The sequence below is a fragment of the Panthera leo genome, chromosome B4 (assembly GCF_018350215.1).
Source record: "Panthera leo isolate Ple1 chromosome B4, P.leo_Ple1_pat1.1, whole genome shotgun sequence".
Taxonomy (NCBI): Eukaryota; Metazoa; Chordata; class Mammalia; order Carnivora; family Felidae; genus Panthera; species Panthera leo.
The window spans coordinates 138,342,773-138,360,803 of NC_056685.1; the positions used below are offsets into that span (position 1 = coordinate 138,342,773).

Here is an 18,031-nt window from a genome sequence, read left to right on the forward strand (position 1 = left end):
GAGCACAGGGGAAGGTTTTGGGGAGACAGAGATTCTCCACGTCTTCACGGGGGGGCCGTAGTGACGCAGCTGTGTACCCTTGTCAGATGTCATGGAAGGGTTTACTTGAAAGAGGCACATTTCATCTTACGTGTGACATGTCGGTAATGTTGATTTAAAAAGCAGAAGCAAAGAGGGGCGCCTGGGCGGCTGTCGGTTAAGCGTCAGACTCTTGATTTCGGCTCAGGTCCTGATCTTATGGTTCGTGGGTTCAAGCCCTGCGTCGGGCTGTGCGCTGACGGTCTGGAGCCTGCTTGGGGTTCTCTCCCAAGCCCTCTCCCTCCGTCTCTGCCCCTCCCCTGCTTGGGCTCCCTCTCCCTCTCCCTCTCAAAACAAAAAAATAAACTAAAAGCTAAAGAAAGCAGAAGCAGCGAAATAAAAAGCACGTACAACACCGACAGTCTGGCCCTGGAGACTGGGCTCTTCGTGACCACCCTGAGCCGCCTGGTCCTTCTGGGTTTGAGTTCACTTTATGTCCTGGGATTGCGGCTGCCAGTCGCCCACGAGTCTTTGGAGAGAGGAGGAAATCTGCATGAGCGACGATCTCTCCAGATGTGTGTACGTGTGTGTGTGTGTGCGCCCACACATGCACATGCCTGTGTGTACGTTGTATGTATGCATGAGCACACACGAGCACCCGCATGTACTCTGGTCAGAAGACCGTGCAGACTTCCGAGTTCTCTGAGGCACGCGAGCCGTTTAGAACCAGAGGTTCATCTCAGTCCTGTTCTCGAAGAGCACGGAGTTCAAGCCTGGCTCCCGTCTGACGCCCACTCCTGTGGCCACGGGTCAGGTTTGGCGGGCGTGGTGGAGGCTGTGAGCGTCTGAGCCCGAGCCGCCCGTCCGGTGCCTCGGAGGCCGCCTCCCTGATGTGCTTCGTGTCCGTTTCCGCTTACCGTCCTCGTCCCCCCCGTTTGGGAGCGCCACACCCAGTTAAGACCCTTTGGATTTCACACTTTGTGAGTCGGCATTAACCGTACCTACTTTTTGTTCTTGTTCTTTCTCTCACCCAGGGTTACCTTCCTGCCAACGTGGAGCGAAGACCAGCCACGCTCCAGAGAAAGCAGAAAGAATACTTTGCGTTCATCGAGCACTATTACGACTCCCGGCACGACGACGCTCACCAGGACACCTACAGGCAGGTGGGCGCCTGTCCCTCGCTCCACGTCCCGTGAGGGGCCCTGGCCTGGTGATGGTTTGCGGGAGGGGCTGTTTGCTCTGGCGCGTTCCTAACCGGGCCACGGATTTGTGTTTGCTGACGAATGAACAAGTGACGGTGTGCTCCTGCTGGTAGTGCTTTGCTCATCTCCGGTTCCTTCTATAAAAGTGACGAGGATGTTTTTGATTGGAGTTGCAGAGCGGATGCCTGAGGTCCCCTGCTGGTGCCCTGACACGTGCCTCGGGAGCCGCCCGGCCTTTCTTGTGTCAGAGAGCTGCTCTTGGGCCCGTAGGACCCGGACAGGCATGTCGCTGGACCGATCAGAGGAGGAGAGTCTCCGTGGGCTTTGTGGGCCCTGACTCTCTGGGGCACGGAGGGGTGGGGTGTGGGTAGACGAGAGCTGACTGGGCAGCTGGACTGGGGGGGTGCAGTTCATCTCCAGCAAAACGTGTAGCCAGTGTATCATTTCTGCTCCCTCGTTGAACACAAAATGGTGTAATTATGGCTTCTTGAACAGTTGACAGTGTGTATGAGGGGAAGAATCCTTACATTTGATTTATAGTTCAGAGTGCATTCAGAATTTGCTGTTAGAAAAGCTCATTGAGGACTTTGTCATTCTTGCTGTCTTTGTAATGTGTGAAATGCAGAATGGTTTGTGCTGCATTCATTCATTCGTTCATTCATTTTTGCGCTGTGTTTAAGCAAAAAGGTGGTTCTTAACTGATAGCTCTGCTTCCTGTTTCTTCAGTCAGCTTCTGACTTTCCCGAGACACGTTCGTACTGAATATTTCCTTTTGGAAACCCTCCTTCTGGGTGAAGGAGCCTTGCCGAATCTTTCTGCCTCAGGTACGGGCTCTCCACATCTCTTCGTCACTTTGGTGTAGATCTGTTACACAGGTCCCAAGACAGGCCTTCCCTCTGATTGGTGACCAACAGTTCTTTAAGGGAAATGGATTCTGAGAAGATCTTCCTCATGGAGGGGAAACGGTCGAGCTTGGGGGGCGAGCGCCATGCGAGAGAGCAAGGACCCGGGGAGAGGCCCTTCTGGGGCGGGGCCCTTGCCTCTGGCTCCTTGGTGCTCCAGGGCGCAAGGCGCTGCTTGCCTGGCACCCTGAGAAACGGATTTAAGATAGATTGCACTTGGATTTGGTTGGGGCAATAGTAGCTTGCCTGCTTTCTCTTTCCACTTCACTAATTCTAGGGAATGGTTCCACTTGGTATTGTTTTGGATGTGTTTTTGATACATTTTTATTCGAGGAAAAGACTTCCAAAGGATGACACCTAGCATCTATCTGTGAGATTTACCAGACTGTATTCTGTTTCGAATTTCTTGAGGGAGAGTTAATTAAATACAGGTCGCATGTGTCTTTATTCAGTTACGATGATAGGTAATAAAAAGCTTCTGTGTTGTTGTGAATTCCCCAGATGTTTTTGCGATAACATCGCGGAGAAAACCGTAATCCGCGGCAGTGATGTCGGCTCGCTTTGCCGCCAAGCAGGCCCGCCTCGCGTGTCCAGCCCCTTCCCGTTGGCACAGACGGCAGGTGTAGGTACGGTGTCCACTGGCCCGCCCACCGGAGTGTGATGGCACGGGAGCCGTGTTCTGAGGGTGGCCCTTGAGGGCGCCCTGGGGCAGGGGACGCGGTCGGACTAGGGTCGTCTGGCCCCCGGTCTGGACTGCACCCCTCCCTCTCGGCACTGCCGCCCGTAGGCCCACGCTTCTTCCATTCCTCCCCGCGTTGCTCAGGGGGCGTGGGGCTGATGGTTTCCTCCGGGCCGTCTCCTGCCCTCTCTCGCTTTCCTGCCCGCTGTCCTTCAGTGCCGCCCCGAACACCGAGTCCACTGGCCCCCGGGCCCCTCCTGGTCCTCTCCCCGGGCGGGTGCTGCTGATGGGCTGCTGGCGCCCGGGTTCTCGCCGAGGGAAGGGCTCCAGGCAGGGACCCGTCAGTGGGGAAGCAGCCGCCACGCCTCGCATCGGCGCGGTTGATGGCCTCCACCTCAGGTGGTCTTCACCAGGGAAGCCTCCGGGGGATGTGGCAGGCACCTTCTAGACAAGGATGCTGGGCCCCGGGCCTCAGTCATGGTGCCCAGGCTGTCGTGCCCGTGAGGCAGAGCGAGGATGCTGTCCTGTTCCCGTGGATAGTGGAGTCCTTGTGGGCACGTACTGACGGGAACGAACCTGAGCATTGGCTCCTTCTCGGCATTACGATGTGCACGTCTTCCTTCAGCCTCTGTGGCCTCCTCCTGGGTGACTGGGGACGGTGACGGTGTTGGCCAGGGGCGGACGTGCCCGTGGGACGTTGGGAGCCGGCCCGTGGCGCCAGCTCAAGCCCCGAACGTTCTTACTCGCTGCTGCTTGGACCTGCGGGTGTCGTCGTCTGCCGTGTCGGGGGCTTCGTTAGGGCTCTCGGGTCAGGCGGCGCGCAAGCAGGGATCGGCCGATGCTGGCAGAGGTTTTTGAGTGCTTCCTTTGAAAAGTGCCCCGGGTCCCCACGGACTCTGTGAAGTGGAGAAAAACGTGGCCTGGGCGCCAAGAAGAAGCTGTCACGGCCGAAAACTCGTCCGCTATTGATGTACCTGAATTGCTCCCGTGTCCGAGGCCGGGAATCAATGTTTGCTAATTGCTATGGATTCTGTTACTAAATAGCCGAGGGCCCGCTCTCTTCCTGATCGGGCAGCACGTGTTTGCGCGGGAAGCGTCGGCAAGCCCTCGTGCTGGGCCCGTGCGGCTAGAACCTGCCCCCTCGAGCACTCGGCCACGGGGGAGTCGGTACTTTCGGGGCGGGAGCGGGTTCGAGTCCTGGGTCAGTTCATCGCCGATGAGCACTGCTCTTACGCCGACATCTGTCACCTTTGGAAATAACACCTCTCTCCCTGCATCCGCAGATCCACATAGACATCCCTCGCATGAGTCCGGAGGCGCTGATACTTCAGCCCAAAGTGACCGAGGTAAGAGCCAGGATCGCAAGTTCCTGTGGACGGTGTCTCCCTGGGTCGGGGCGGTGGGTGCCCTCGGAACTAGCGACGTGGTTTGTGCGGTTGGGGTGCTTTACCCACAGCCCCTGTGGGGTGGCCCTCGAGAACGTAATCACGGACAGGAGTCGCTGTTCTGTGTGTGGCGTTGACGCGTACGGAAGACACGGGTAGGCGTGCGTGCAGTGCGCGCACGTGTCCTTCCCCACCTGCGGGGAGAGCCCCACTCACGTCGGACCCGTGGCCTTGGAGCCGCCCATGGTGCCTACCCTGCTCTTGAAGGGCCCCCGCGACGTGAGCGGCCCCCTGACTTTGTGATCCCGTGACCTCAGCCCGTGTCCCGTGGCCTTCTCTCTGCAGCTCGTGTTTTTCTTCCACATCATTTGCTAACATTCAGCTCATCTGTGTGTCCTCTTGGGCGATCGTCCGTCAGTCAAATACTGCACACTTTCTGTGGCTCTTTCCTGTCGCCGGACGTCTGGCTCGTCTGACGTGTTGTGATCAGGCCCTTCTCTGGGGCGTTGAGAAGTAGAACGGTTGTGCTGGGGTGGGGGTGGGGGTGAGCCCGGGAGCCTGTCAGGCCTGGTGTCAGTGTGCTCCCGGGGGAGCTGCCCTCCTCAGACGCTCGCCTGTGGGGTGTTCGAGTCCCGCGCTCCGTGTCCATGCTCTTCGTCCACGCCCCGCATCCACGGTCAGCGTCCATGCTCCTTGTTGTTCTAACTCTTGTCCACACTCCTCGTCCACGCCTTGTGACCACGCCCCTCGTCCTCCTCATTCCTGTCCCGCCAGCGGGCCTTCTCCTCCTGCTCGTCATCTCCATGTCTTTCCTTCCTGGTGGCCGTGATCTCTTCCTGTGTTAATGTTTCCGTGGTCCCTTTTCGGGGGGGTGCTGCCCTCTGTCTTTTGCCCATTTTTCTTGTGGGCGGTTGATCTAGTTTTTTATTGGCTGCCGATCCTGATGTGTTAGGGATTCTAAATCTTTGTCAGCTTGCACGTCACACGCGTCCTCTCCCATCCTGTGGCTGCTTCTCACTTCCTTCTGGGTGGCGTTGACGACCGGAAGTTCTTCGTTTCAGTGCGGCCGAACTTCTCGGCCCCTTCATTTCTGGTTGGCACTGCTGTGCCTTTCTTGAGAAATCTACACGTACCTTGTGTAGTCAGTCCGCTCCCATAGGTTCATCTGAAGCTTTGCTCGTTTGTCCTTCACACTCCCGTTTTTCATTCGTATGTACTCACCGGCTGCTTACAAGGTGAGGTCGCCCTCCAGTGAGCTCTCCCCTGAAGTGACCTGTCAGGCCCGGCCTCAAGTGTGGCCTCCAGCTTGTCTCCCCGTGTTTGCAGCGTCCCTTCTGGTGTGCGTCCTCCTTACGCCTGCATACGTGCGTCTTTGTTCTCTGTCTTGTCCTAGAATTCAAGGGGTCTTCCCTCGACACCCACCTGCCGGCGAGTTCAGCCTCGTCCCGAGTCCCACGGCTGCCGGGGCCCTGGTGCCCGTGGTCCTCTCCAGGCCTCAGGCCTGTGCGCTCCCACCCGACTCTCACAGTCAGACTCCCGGGACTTGCTTGTTCCGTTTTTGTCTTTACTGTCTGTCTGATTCGTGGCTGGGCTTGCGCAGAATCTGTAGATCAGATGGGGGGAATTGACGTCTTTATGGAATCCTCTTTGTTGTCGTGAATATGCACCGTCTGCATTTTTAGGCCATTTGTGACGCCTTTCAGTGTACCTGTAAAATTTGTCCCGGGAAAGGTCTTGTGTGTGTTTTATTAGATTTATTCTTAGTTATCACATTTTTTTGTTACTCTCGTAAATGGTATCTCTTTAAAGTGGAATGTTTTTTACTTACGGTTTGAGACACTTGTTTGCGTCTTGAGTGCTCTGGCAAACACACTTTTAAACTCTCCTGTCTCTTATATGCTTAGTAAGTTTGTTGAACGAAAATCCTGGATTATGAAAGCAGAAGTGCCTGTGGATTATAGCACACAAAAGGAGAGAATTAGTTTCCCACAGAAGCAGGCGTCTTGAGGCGGTTGCTTTTGATGGTCCTTCTCAATGGTTGTGCTTAACCGTATCTGCAAAACGAGGGAGAACATATCATGACCTCTTTTTTACTTATTTTTTTTAATGGAAAATAGAGTCTGCCACAGACCTTCGGTTTACCGTCATTTTTATATTTTTCCTACCACTTGACACGTCGCTCGTAGAGGAGAGCTGGCAGGGTCGTGGCGGCTCGGCTCAGAGGGGTCTGCCGCAGACAGCAGGCGGCCTGGCGGGACGGGGGGGGGGGGGGGGGGGGGGGGGGGGGGGCGTTCCTGTCTCCCGCACGGGCTCCCCCTGGCGGTGAGGCGGCTTTGCCGCTGTGCTCGGCGTCACCCCCTGGGGCCCCGGCTGCTGCTGTAGCTTCTCCGCACCGCGTTTCCCTTCCACGTGCAGGAGTGAGGAGGGCGCGCCCGTCCCCTTACCGCTCTTCCCTAGAAGGTGCTCCCGGTACCTGTGCTTCCGTCCCGCGGGCCGGAACTTAGTCACGTGGCTGTACTTGACCGTCTGGAACCGGGACAGCGTGAGTCGGATTTTAGCTGGTTCGTGTGCCTCGCTGACGTCTGGGCCTTCTGACCGCCCAGAAGAAGGGTTTCGGCACATCCCCCATCTACCCACACTTTCCTGTCCCTCCAGTAGGGGATGCGCAGTCCGCTCGGTTCGCCACCCGCCCCCCTCCCCCACAACCGTCCGCTTCCTCCTGTGGGCTTTCTTGAGGTCTGGTGGCCGGACGGTAAAGTGTACCCATTGTAAGTGTGCATTTAGATTGGTTTTGACACCTGTGCTTGGGACTATGGCAGCCCCTTGAATCACGATAGAACACTTCCATCACCCTGCAGAGTGGGCTCGCTTCCTTTGCTGTCAGCCTCCTGTCCCCACCCCTGCCCATGTAAGTCCTGATCTGCTTTCCGTGTCTCTGGAGCTTTGCCTTTTAAGAATTGCGTGCAAACGGAATCCCACAAATTCCAGACTTTCGTGAGTGCCTTCTCTTAGTGCTTAGATGCGCGTGCACGTTGTCGCACTGCTGCTGGGTAGGACGCTGTTGTCGGACGTGTCCTGGCATGGTGACCCGTTTGTCGGTTGGTGGACACCTGGGCTCTTTCCAAGTGTGGGTCTTCACACAAAAAAATGTGCTACAAACCTTTGTGTGGAGATCTGGTGAAGGCCCCTGCTCGCCCCTCTGCGGCGAGGACCTAGGAGCAGGGTGCTTGTGTGGTGTGAGTGGGTGTGTGTCTACTTCATTAGAGACCGCCAGACGATTCTCCAAGGTGGCTGTGCCGGTCGGCGTGCCCGCCAGCGGTGCGTGGGAGGGCTTGTGCTGTATCCTTAGCGGTACTCGGTACCGGCAGGCTTTTTAATGTCAGCCATTTCCTGGCGGGCGTGTGATGGTACCTTGCGGGCTTATAACTTGCCTTTCCCTGGTGACTGGCGTGTGTTGTTACGTGTGCTGGTTTGCCACACGCGGGTCTTTGATGGAGGGTCCGTTCCGTCTGTTGCTCGCCGTTGAATTGCTTTTAGAATCTTCAGCCTGCCTGTTCTCTGGGCTAGCTCGGCCCGGAAATCCCTGTTTTATGGGAGCTCAGCTAGATTCAGGGGCCTCAGGCTCGCCTACCTGCCGAGAGGGAGGCCTGGAAGCGAGCAGAGCGGATGGAGTCGGGCTGGATGGCCGTCACCCGGCGGTTCTCGGCCAGAGAGCAGAGGCGCAGCCTTGGTCGGGGGGTCACCGCCCCCCGCCCGTCCCCACGGTGGAGCGGGCCCCAGGGGACGGCAGACCTCCGCGGTGTCTGTTTCGGCCGAACTCTGGTGCGAGAGCTGCACGTGCCACAGAGCCAGCTGCTCCGAACAGCTGACCGGATCCCCATCTCTCCCTCGCCCGTGACCCCTGAGGGTCTGGGTCCCTCTGGGCCTTCAGACCTCACCTGGGAGGTTGCCTCATCAGACGCGCCACATGCCTGCAACGCTCTCCTACCCCATTCACGCCTGGTGTGTGCGGCCTGACTGCTTGTTCGTGACGCCACTCGCTCACCCTGTTTGTCGGCTCCCGGAGAGCAGGGCTGGGGCCCTCGCGGTGACGGTGCCCAGAGCATCTCCTGGAACCTCATGGGAGTCAGAAGATTTTGTCGAAATTGGTAATTACTGTTTTCATCCGATGTCATTGTCTGAAAGTAAAATTCGTAAGTTTTTGGCTGCTTGTTTTTTTGGTCTCCTGTCCGGTGTTGAGCTCACTCAATCTATTACATGAAAACACACAAGTTCTGACCTGTGGGCCCGTGGCTACCATGGAGGGTGAAGTGAGTTTATTAGGGGAATGATATTCAAATATCCCTATTGGGCCTTTTCTACTGATAAGTTTATCGTCTACCAAGTGACTTTTCCTTCGTGGTTATTATATTATCTGCCCTCTGGTTATCTGCTTCTTAGAGCAATGTCACAAATTAGGGAAATAAGATGCTTTTTCCAGTTAGCCACGGAGAAGCGATGTCTCGTTACATTTAAACAGACGCGGAGGATAATGAAACATGCAGGCTTTTAAAACCACATTATTTACGTGCAATTCTTAGAATTAGCGTGACGAGCTTTCCATGGCCCTGAAGGATGGGCATTTTTTAGGCGGCAAATAGAAGCAGTCGTTCAGAGTGGACTCTTACTGCGACCGTGCGCTTGGCGTAGACTGATTGTGCCTGGAGCCGCGTGGGCCCGCCCACAGCAGGGCCGGTGGTGGCCGGGAGGAAGACCGCCTCTGGAGGCCCCGGAGTTGGCTCTGGGGCCACATCGAAGTGGGTTTCTGACGTTCGCATCTGGAGGACCACTCCTCAGCAGCCCGCTGTGCTTGGCCGGCCCCCTGACCACCCCCCCCCCCCCCCGCCCCCCCTCTCAGCTGAGCAGGCCAGCCTCACCTGCTCCTGCCCCGGTGACCCAGGAGCGCCCTTGTGTCTCCCGCTCCAGCCCCCGGGCGGGGTTGTGGCAACTGCCCTTTCAGAGTCCCTGTCCCGTTAGACCACCCTCGGAGGGGCGGCGGCCTTCACGCCCGTGGTCTCCATCCCTGCTGCCCGGCAGGCATCTGCTGGTGAGAGTCAGTGCATCTGTGAACCGTCTGCTGGGATTCTGGCCACGGCTGAGGCCCCCGCTGTGTCTGCTAGGACCGCACAGGCTGTGAGGGCAGGACCCGGGGCCCTTGTGTCCCCCGGTCCCCGCAGCCTGGCGCTGGGGCAGCGGATGAGCGAGTGACACAGTAGAGCACACGCTCGTCACGTGTAGCCGTTCTGCAGGTCCTTCCACGTGCGAGGTGACACCGGAGGGTCCTCACGGCCTGGATGCGCGTGGGTGGTGGTCGGTGTCCCACCTGTCCACGGCCTCTCACCCCTCGTCTCTTCGTTCGGGCTCCTCACTGGGCCTCTGCCCGCCAGCGGTGGGAATGCGGTTTGCGAGAGCCCAGGGAGTACTTGGGTGTTTTGTAATCAGTCCACCGAAGTCTCCTTGGACGTGTTTCGGGAATCGGGTCCGTAGATCTTTCTTCTCCTGTCTCTTTGTTTTTCTGGTAAAACCTACCAGAGCAGAGGGATTTCTGTAACGTTTATGTTCACATTTAAGGAAATAATGAAACATTAACGTATAGGTGCCCACCGTTAGCTGAAGAAAGAGCAGGAGCTAGCATCTGTGAGGTCCCCTCTGTGTCCCTCCCACACGTCTCCCGTCTCCCAGCGAGTGACTGTCTTCCTGCCTCTCTGTATGGTTTTATCACGTGTTTATATGCGTATGCATGTTTTTGCCCTTTATGGTTTTTATTTTTTAATGGGATTATTCTAAGTATATGTGTGGTTGCCCTTTATATGGCAGCATTTGGTGTTTTTTTTTCTTCCCCCCGCATTTGAGAGAGAGAGAGACAGACAGACAGACAGACAGAGTGCAAGCAGGGAAGGGGCAGAGAGAGAGGGAGACACAGAATCTGAAGCAGGCTGCAGGCTCCGAGCTGGCAGCACAGAGCCTGACGCGGGACCTGAACTCACGGATCGTGAGATCATGACCCGAGCCCAAGTTGGACCCTCAACTGACCGAGTCACCCAGGCACCCCAAGACAGCATTTGGTTTTAAGCGTTACCCGTCAGTGCCTGTGGTTGGAGGTCACTTCTCAGTGCTGTGTTGCGTTCTGCTGCTCAGTCTGTGCACTGAGCCCTCCAGTCTCGTGTTGCTCGAGCATTTGGGCCAAGTTCATCGCTGTGTGTTTTCTCAGGGCGTCGCTGTGCACGTGCCTCTGTGCGTGCGTGAACGCGTGCACCTGTGTGTGTGTGCGCGCGCGTGTGTGGAGAGGCCCCGGGGGCGGGTGCTGGGATCGCACTGGGTCACACCAGGCGGTCGTGCTGGGGGAGTGTCCCATGCTGACCCTCACCACCACATGGGACTGTGAGGCCGGGTCCCCCGCTCTGGCCAGGGGTAGGAGGTGCATCCCGTTGGGCTTTTCACTTGAACCTCCGTGAGTGCGGATGAAGTGAAGTTTTTTTTCTTCGGTTTCTTGCCCATTTGTGTTTCTTCTCTGGTGAAGTGCTTCTGTTCCCTGTCCCTGGGGTGCTGGTGTCTGGTTGGTTCTGCCCACGGAATTGAGTTCCTGATCTGTTCAGGGCGCGGAGTCCGTCGTGGGTGTGGATGCACCCGGGCGCCCCCTTCAGTTAGTGGCTTGTTCTTCACTCGTGGTGACGAGAAAGTCTGAATTTACCGCCGCCCGTTCCCCCGTCTTCTCCTTTACGCGTATATGCTTGTTTGTGTCCTAAGACCTCTTTTTCAACCTCGAGATTTCAGAGAAGTCTGAGCTCTCTTCCCAGAGTTTTGAAGTTCTGCCTTTTACATTTAGCAGCACAGTCTGTTTGGAATCCACTCTGTGTGGTTCGCCGCGGTCGGCTGCTTTCTGAGCACACGTCCCTCCAGGAGAAGCCGCCCGCGCCGATCAGCTCTGTGCTACATCAGAATCCCGCACACGTTGGGCTCCTTCTGGGCTCCTCTGGGCCGCCGCTCCGTGTGTCCATCGTCCCTGTTCCGGCTTCCTCCTGTCTAGGTGTCCTGGTCTCGCTGTCTTGCTGTCTTGCAGGCCAGGCTGCCCGAGCCTGGCTGTTGTTTATGGGCCTTCGTATAAATGTGAAATCAGCTCGTTATAGCTTCGTGTAAATTCTGGAAGTCACGCCGAATCTGCCGATCAGTCGGGGAGAACTCACATTTTGTTTCTGTGTTTGTTTAGCTCTCCTGATCTTTTATTTCTAGACAGTGTTCTTTTTCTTGTCTTGCATTGATACTCTCTAGAAAGGCTGTTGACTTTTGTCAGTGAACCTTCTACCTGGCAAGTCTTACCTTGTTCCCCAATTCAAGTATTTTATGTGTAGATGTGGTTGAGGCTTTACAGAAGTTAATCGTATTACTTTGTGAATAATGGCAGTTTCTTTTTTTCTGTTTTGCTATATATTTTTCTTTATTTGTTTTGTTTTGTTTGTTTTTATTGTTTTTTCTTTTTTTTGCTGGCTCAGACTTCTTACCACAACCAAACACAGTGGGGGAAGCAGGTATCCTGCTGTCACTCCTGGTCGCGTTGTGCTGACTTGGGATATTTTCTCTAGGCATTACAGGTGCTCTTTATCACGTGAGGGACGGTGCCTTGCTCGTGGTTTTAAAGTCACAAATGGTGCTGAGGTTTATCAATTCCTTTCCCTGTCATCTGATAGGAGAATACATTTTTGCTCCTTTATCCTCTAAATGTGGTGGATTTTATTCCTGGCCTTCCTGGCACTGAGGCGACTGATCCGAGGTAAACGCGGGTTGTGTGGGATGGACGGGTTCAGTGACTTCAGGACCAGGTAGGTGGCCGTCTCACGGGCCACGCTGCCAGAGGGGAAGTCTGGTGGCTCCTGCGTTTGAAAAATGCTTCTTTCTGACTGGGCCCCAGTCATTCTCGCCGCTGTGACATGTGGCCATGTCTGTTGTGTTGAACGTTTGGTCAGGTGACAGTGACACTGTGATGTTGTGTTTGACAGTGTTGCTGCTTTTCTGTCCTTCAGTCTTGAGTGTAGTGAGACGTCTGGGTCGGCTCACCTATCAAACACCTGCCTTGAGCACAGAGTGTGGGGCATAAATCGTCACATTTGAAGGAGGTCAATGTCGAGTCATTCAAACGCCACACCATTGCTGGCTTTGGTGCTGGCACCATTGCTGGCTTTAAGAGAGTCCTACGTTATTGACCACGTTGCGGCAAAGAATCAGGGGCAGTCCTGGTGTATATTTTACGTGATAGGTGGTTGTCTTTTATTTATTTTTTAAAATTTTAATTAAAAAAATTTTTTTAATGTTTGTTTTATTTTTGAGAGAGAGACAGAGTGCAAGCAAGCAGGGGAGGGGCAGGGAAAGAGGGAGACACAGAATCCGAAGCAGGTTCCAGGCTCCAGGCTCCGAGCTGTCAGCACAGAGCCCGACGCGGGGCTCGAACCCACGAACCGCGACATCATGACCTGAATGGAAGTCGGACGCTCAACCGACTGAGCCGCCCAGGTGCCCCAGGTGGTTGCCTTTCAATGCTCATTTTGGATTTGTCACGGGTTCTTACTTGGTGTCGTTCATCAGGTGTTAGAACTCACGTGGGGGCGGTGTTCCTTGGGTCGTGTTGCAAACACTTACGTTGTAATAATTCCTTCTTTCTGGGCCACGTTGCTCCGGGGTTTCCGGGGACGTGGCCCCCACAGCTCTCCCAGCACAACTGTGGATCTGCTGTTGCCCTCTGCCCAGAAGTTATCTCCACGGTGCTTGCTGTGCTGTGAAGTCACGCAGCTCGTGCCTACAGTGCCGTGTTTTCAGATTTCTGAAATCAGAGTTTTGTGAGTCCTCGTGAGCACAGCAACGTTTTCCATTTACGTGGATTTCATTTTGTAGAATGCAGAGTGGCTCGGCGCCCCGAGCGCCCCAAGCGCTGCCCCGGTCCCACCTGGGGAGCCGTGGAGGGAGCCGCAGGTTTGCAGAGTGGAGCCGGGCAGCGCTGCCCTCCCAGGAACCTTCTGCGCAAGAAAGTCTTTCAGCTTTTTAGGAAAAAATCTTTCTTGGTTGCTCAGGTGTCTGAAGTTTGGCCAGCAGACTGGGAGTGCCAGTCACATTTTCATTTTTCCAGCCCTGGTGGTAACAAGAAAGGGCAACTGGTTTTATGACTGCAGTTCAGCATAAATTGATCCGTAGAAAGGTACTTCCAGAAGAGTTTAAAGTTGGAACTACTTTTAATGAATTCCTGCTCTGTAACAAAGACGAGAACATCAGGACCGTGGGCAGAACTTGAATAGCCTGTAAGACCCAAGGCGTGTTCATTGTTTTTTTAAATTTTTTAAAATTTTTATTTAACATTTATTTATTTTTGAGACAGAGCATGAATGGGAGAGGGTCAGAGAGAGAGAGGGAGACACAGGATCTGAAACGGGCTCCGGGTTCCGAGCTGTCAGCACAGAGCCTGACGCGGGGCTCGAGCCCACGAACCGTGAGATCATGACCTGAGCCGACATCGGACGCTTCACCGACTGAGCCACCCAGGCGCCCTGCAGGGCGTGTTCATTGTTAGAGCCGATGCAGCTCGTTCTGGTTTCACCCAACATCTCGGTACATGGGGCATCCTGCCTTTATTGTCCTGTGGCAGGTGATACCGCCGCTGAAGCTGATGGCACGACATTGACTCCACATTTACTCGGGCCGTGTGCCGTGACCGCCTCTCTCCCCCTCCCCGGGTGCTCCTGCCTGCCCTGCCCCCGCTAGTCCTGTGCCAGCCAGTGCCACCTTTCTTGCCACAGCCGCTGGCAGGTCACCCGGCCCTCTGGCAGACCACGCTGTGGGGCCGTGGCCCCCTGAAGAAGTGCCGGGGGGTGGTCCGTGTCCTCAGCATCGTGCCGTCGCAGGGCAGGGTGCCTGAAACAGTAGAGACGCCATCAAGTCCCCAGGAAACCCCGGCGTGTGTGGTGCCGAACGTTCTTGCCGTGCATGGAGTCCGGGAAGACAGCCCCAGGGAGGGTGCTTTGTGGGGACGCTTGAATTTGGAGGTGAATTGCTGGTGGTCCCCATTTCCGAGTTCTGGGGAGCGTCCGTGTCCTGACCTGGCCCCTCAGAAACCTTGTGGGAAGAATGTTCCCAATCCCAGCCGGGGCCGCCCTGCCTCCCTGGTGCACCCACCTTGTGCAGGCAGGCAAGGCAGGCCTGGGCTGGGGTGCCTGTGGTCCGGCAGTGTAGACGGGGCTCTGCCGGAGGATGAGCTAGAGCCCCAAGCCCAGCTGCCTGGGCACGTGGCGGGAAGCTCCTGTGGCAGTGCCCCGCGGCCTCCCTGTGCGGGCCCCGGGGGCCGGGCTGGCCGGGCGCTGGCTCCACGCTCCTGAGGCCGCTGGCCAGCTGGCTGGGCCTCTCCTCCCGATTCCTGGCTTGGCCCCTCTGGCTTTTGATCCTTGATTTTGGTGAACTGCTGTCTCTTCTCGCTTTTTGCCCTGGGGGACTTCGCACTAGCTCTGGCCTCTGGGGGCTCCTCTGAGCCTGGGCCCCGGGGGAGCTCTGGGGAATCGGGCTCTGTTGTGGGGTCTGGGGCAGTGAAGGGTCTGGCGGTGGCCTGGAACGACCTATTCTCCCGGCACCTCCCTCCTTAGGGTGGGGTGGCGGGGGGCATGCAGGAGTCATTTTTCCTTGCGGTTGTTCCGTTGCTGTTGTGGGGGCGCCTCGGTAGAGGATGAGACACGGACGTCCCTCACAAGATTTCTCTCGGATTCTGCTTTTAGCTGAGACCGTGTGAGGGAACCACAGGGCGCCGGGGCTGGAGAAGCCGGCAGGAGCGAGTGCCTGCCCCCAGCTCGTCTCCAGGCCCGTCGGGGGCTGTGAATTCAAGGGAACTGGTGCTTAATCTGTACCCCTTTGAAGGGTCATGTTGTGAACTTTGAAAGCACCTGCTTGGGAAAGGTGATAGGAAGGCAGTTCCTTGTGATATCTTTGACCAGCCTGAGAGCAAAAGCTTGGAAAGGGCTCCACGCAGGCTTTGAACAGGAACCGCAGGTGTTTGATGCGGGTTAGGAGCCCGCGGCCCGCGGCGTGGGGAACGGGGTCCTTTTTCCTCGTGACTCGCCCTGAGCAACGTCTGATCTGTGGGCGGCTCATTATGATGGCCATCAAATGGCAAAATATTTTCGGGGTGACCCTCAGAGGTCCGGTCCCGATGTGCTCACGGTCACGTGCGCTTTCCTGGTCTGTGAGGCGGTGATGGATGCTCAGGCGGGGAGCACTGTAGCTCGAGCCATCACAGATCTTGTTATGAGCTGGGCTGAGGTCGTCGAGGTGAGCTGTCGGTGGGGGGGGAGGCAGTGGGGGCGCTGGGGCCCCGGGCACGGGACGATGTCAGGTGAGTTGGGGAGGGAGTTCTGAATGATTCTGAATGACTTGGACTCAAACCTGTGCTAGTTTTTGTGATTTTAAGCGAAAGCAAAGCAGGGGTGCCCGGGGGCTCAGTCGGTTGAGCGTCTGACTCTTGGTTTTGGCTCAGGTCGTGACCTCATGGTTTGTGGGTTCGAGCCCCATGTTGGGCTCGGCGCTGAGAGCACGGTGCCTGCTTGGGATTTCTCTCTCTCTCTCTCTCTCTCTCTCTCTCTCTTCCCCTTCCTTGCTCATGCGCACGTGTGCGTGCGCTCTCTCTCTTTTTCTCTCTAAATAAATAACTTAAAGCAAAGGAAACTCGTGAAGTGTTTTAAGGCAAAAAAAAAAAAAAAAAAAAAAACAAAAAAACAAACCAGGATAAATCCTAGTAAGAAGAAGGAAAGAGAGAAAGCAGCCCTCAGCCCGATAGCTGCACATGTCGTGTCTGAGGAGGCCTCGGCGGCCCGGCCTGTGGTCGTGGCCTTCCTCCCTGCATGGCCTCTGGCGGGCGAGTTAGTTTTGCTGTCTGCAGATTTAGGTCCGTCCCTGGGGTCCTGCAGCAGCCCTGTCTCCTGGGGCCACTGGGCCCCTGTCCCATTCCGGTTTCTGCAGCCAGCCCCCCTGGATGGGAGTGGGGATGGGAGCCGGAAGGGGGGGGCCTGCCCACTGCTGGAGCCGGGGGAAACTCTGTGGTGTGGCTGGGTTCACGGGTGTGCCTGGGGGCCCTTGGGGGGGGGGTGCTGGGATTCTTGCTGCCCCACGCTTCCTGCAGGCCCCCTCCGCCCGGCTGCGTGGCGCCCCTCCACACGACACCGTCCTCAGCTTGCAGGCGGCTGGGACTTAATGCTGCTCTGGTCCGGATCTGTGGGCTCCCAGTGGCACCAGACGTTCTCTCTACGCGGAAATCTTTTCTGCATTATTGCAATTAACGGAAAGCTTTTCCTTGGGGGTCTAGACGAGGCTGATCTGTGTGTCACCTTGTAAAAGAGATGCTTCTGCCTGCCACCGTAGAGGGATGGCTGCCGTCTGGCCCCGCTGCCGGCGGGATAGGGCGCGTGGGACCGGAGCTGCTGGCGAGGGCTGGTGCCGGACCTCGACTTGCGTGGCTTCCTGGCGTGTCCCTGGCGCGGCAGGACAGTCTGACGGGATGAACAGACGCTGAGGGACGTGTAGGCCAGCTGTTTACCTTCTCTTCCCCCTTTCTTGCCGAGGAAACATAAATCCGTGTTTTTTTTTTTATTTTTTTATTTTTTTATTTTCTGAATTAATGGCTGTTCCAGGGAAATGGCTCTGGGTGCCACTCTGTAGGGACAGCAAGAACTGGGAGTGCTCGCCCAGAACAGACGCCGGTATGTGGGTCGCGTGAGCCTCCTCGTGACCAGGGGACGTGACTCGGTTGGCGTGGACGTTGGCGTGGACGTCAGCGTGCGCCCAGCACCGCGGTGGCCTCTCGTGCCGCTGTCTGCAGTCAGGCCAGGTGGGCCTGGGGGCGGCATGTTCCCCGAGCAGGAGGGTGCTGGGCGCTTCCCGAAGGCGGACCTGGTGCCGAGGGGGCGGGACCTGGTGCCGAGGGGGCGGGACCTGGTGCCGAGGGGGTGGGCGTGGGCGCTTTGCCTGGCGCAGCCTCCACAAGCCCCCACCTTGACTCCTGGCTCGGAGACGGGACCGTCTCCCCATGAGGAACATGAACTCCGCGCACGGGACCAAGCGATCGTGCGCGGAGAGATCTCTGTGACTCGGCTCGCTGGCTTTGGAGCCCCGTGCTGTCCCCTGCCTCTGGGCGCGCCCAGCTTGGCGCTCTGCCCCTCCTCCCTCCTGAAGAAGTCGTCATCGGCCTTCACTTCCCTGTTTGCCTGTCGTCTCCTCTTCCAAGCCCGCCGGCACCACACGCTGCCCGCACCGCTTCCCCTCGCTGGGGCTGCTTCGCGCCTGAGTCCGTTTCTCCTCTCCGACAAGCGGGGGGGCCCGAGGTCCCGACTGGCTGGCCTCTGGGAAGCTGGGTCTGGAGCATCACTTGATGGAGACACGGAAGGGAAGGAGCTGGCCGAAATCCCGGGCTGGCCCGAGCCGTTACCGGAACGGGAAGGTCGGCGCTCATCAGCGGCACAGGCTTTGGAGAGCAAAGGCACGCGGAGGGTCAGATTGAAGGGTGGGGGGACCCGGATCATTCACGCCTCCGTGAGGCCAGCGAGGGTTCTAGGGTTTTCCTCCGTGCCTGTCACGGGGCAGGACTGAGGGCACAGCCGTGAACGGGATGCGGGAGGACCTTCCTCGGGGGGGCTCCCGCGGAAGTGGGTGGGGGCCGCAGGCTGGGAAGAGGGGTGCTGTTCTGGCTGGGCTGGTAAAGGAAGCTGTCTCTTAGGAGGCGGCGTTTGAACTCACACCTAAATGCTGGAGATCGGGGGTGCCCTGGGAGGTCGGGCTGCGAGCAGGGCG

At 57.1% G+C, this 18,031-nt stretch overlaps 1 protein-coding gene across 4 annotated transcripts in view; it reads left to right on the forward strand.

The window, feature by feature from the left end:
• TBC1D22A (TBC1 domain family member 22A) overlaps positions 1-18,031 on the forward strand; it is a 320,415-nt gene that overhangs the window by 97,526 nt on the left and 204,858 nt on the right. For all 4 annotated transcript variants that reach the window (XM_042948144.1, XM_042948145.1, XM_042948147.1 and 1 more), the window contains 2 exons: positions 1,053-1,181; positions 4,085-4,147. In XM_042948144.1, the coding sequence (XP_042804078.1) occupies positions 1,053-1,181; positions 4,085-4,147 (192 nt within the window). The remainder of the gene's footprint in view (positions 1-1,052; positions 1,182-4,084; positions 4,148-18,031) is intronic.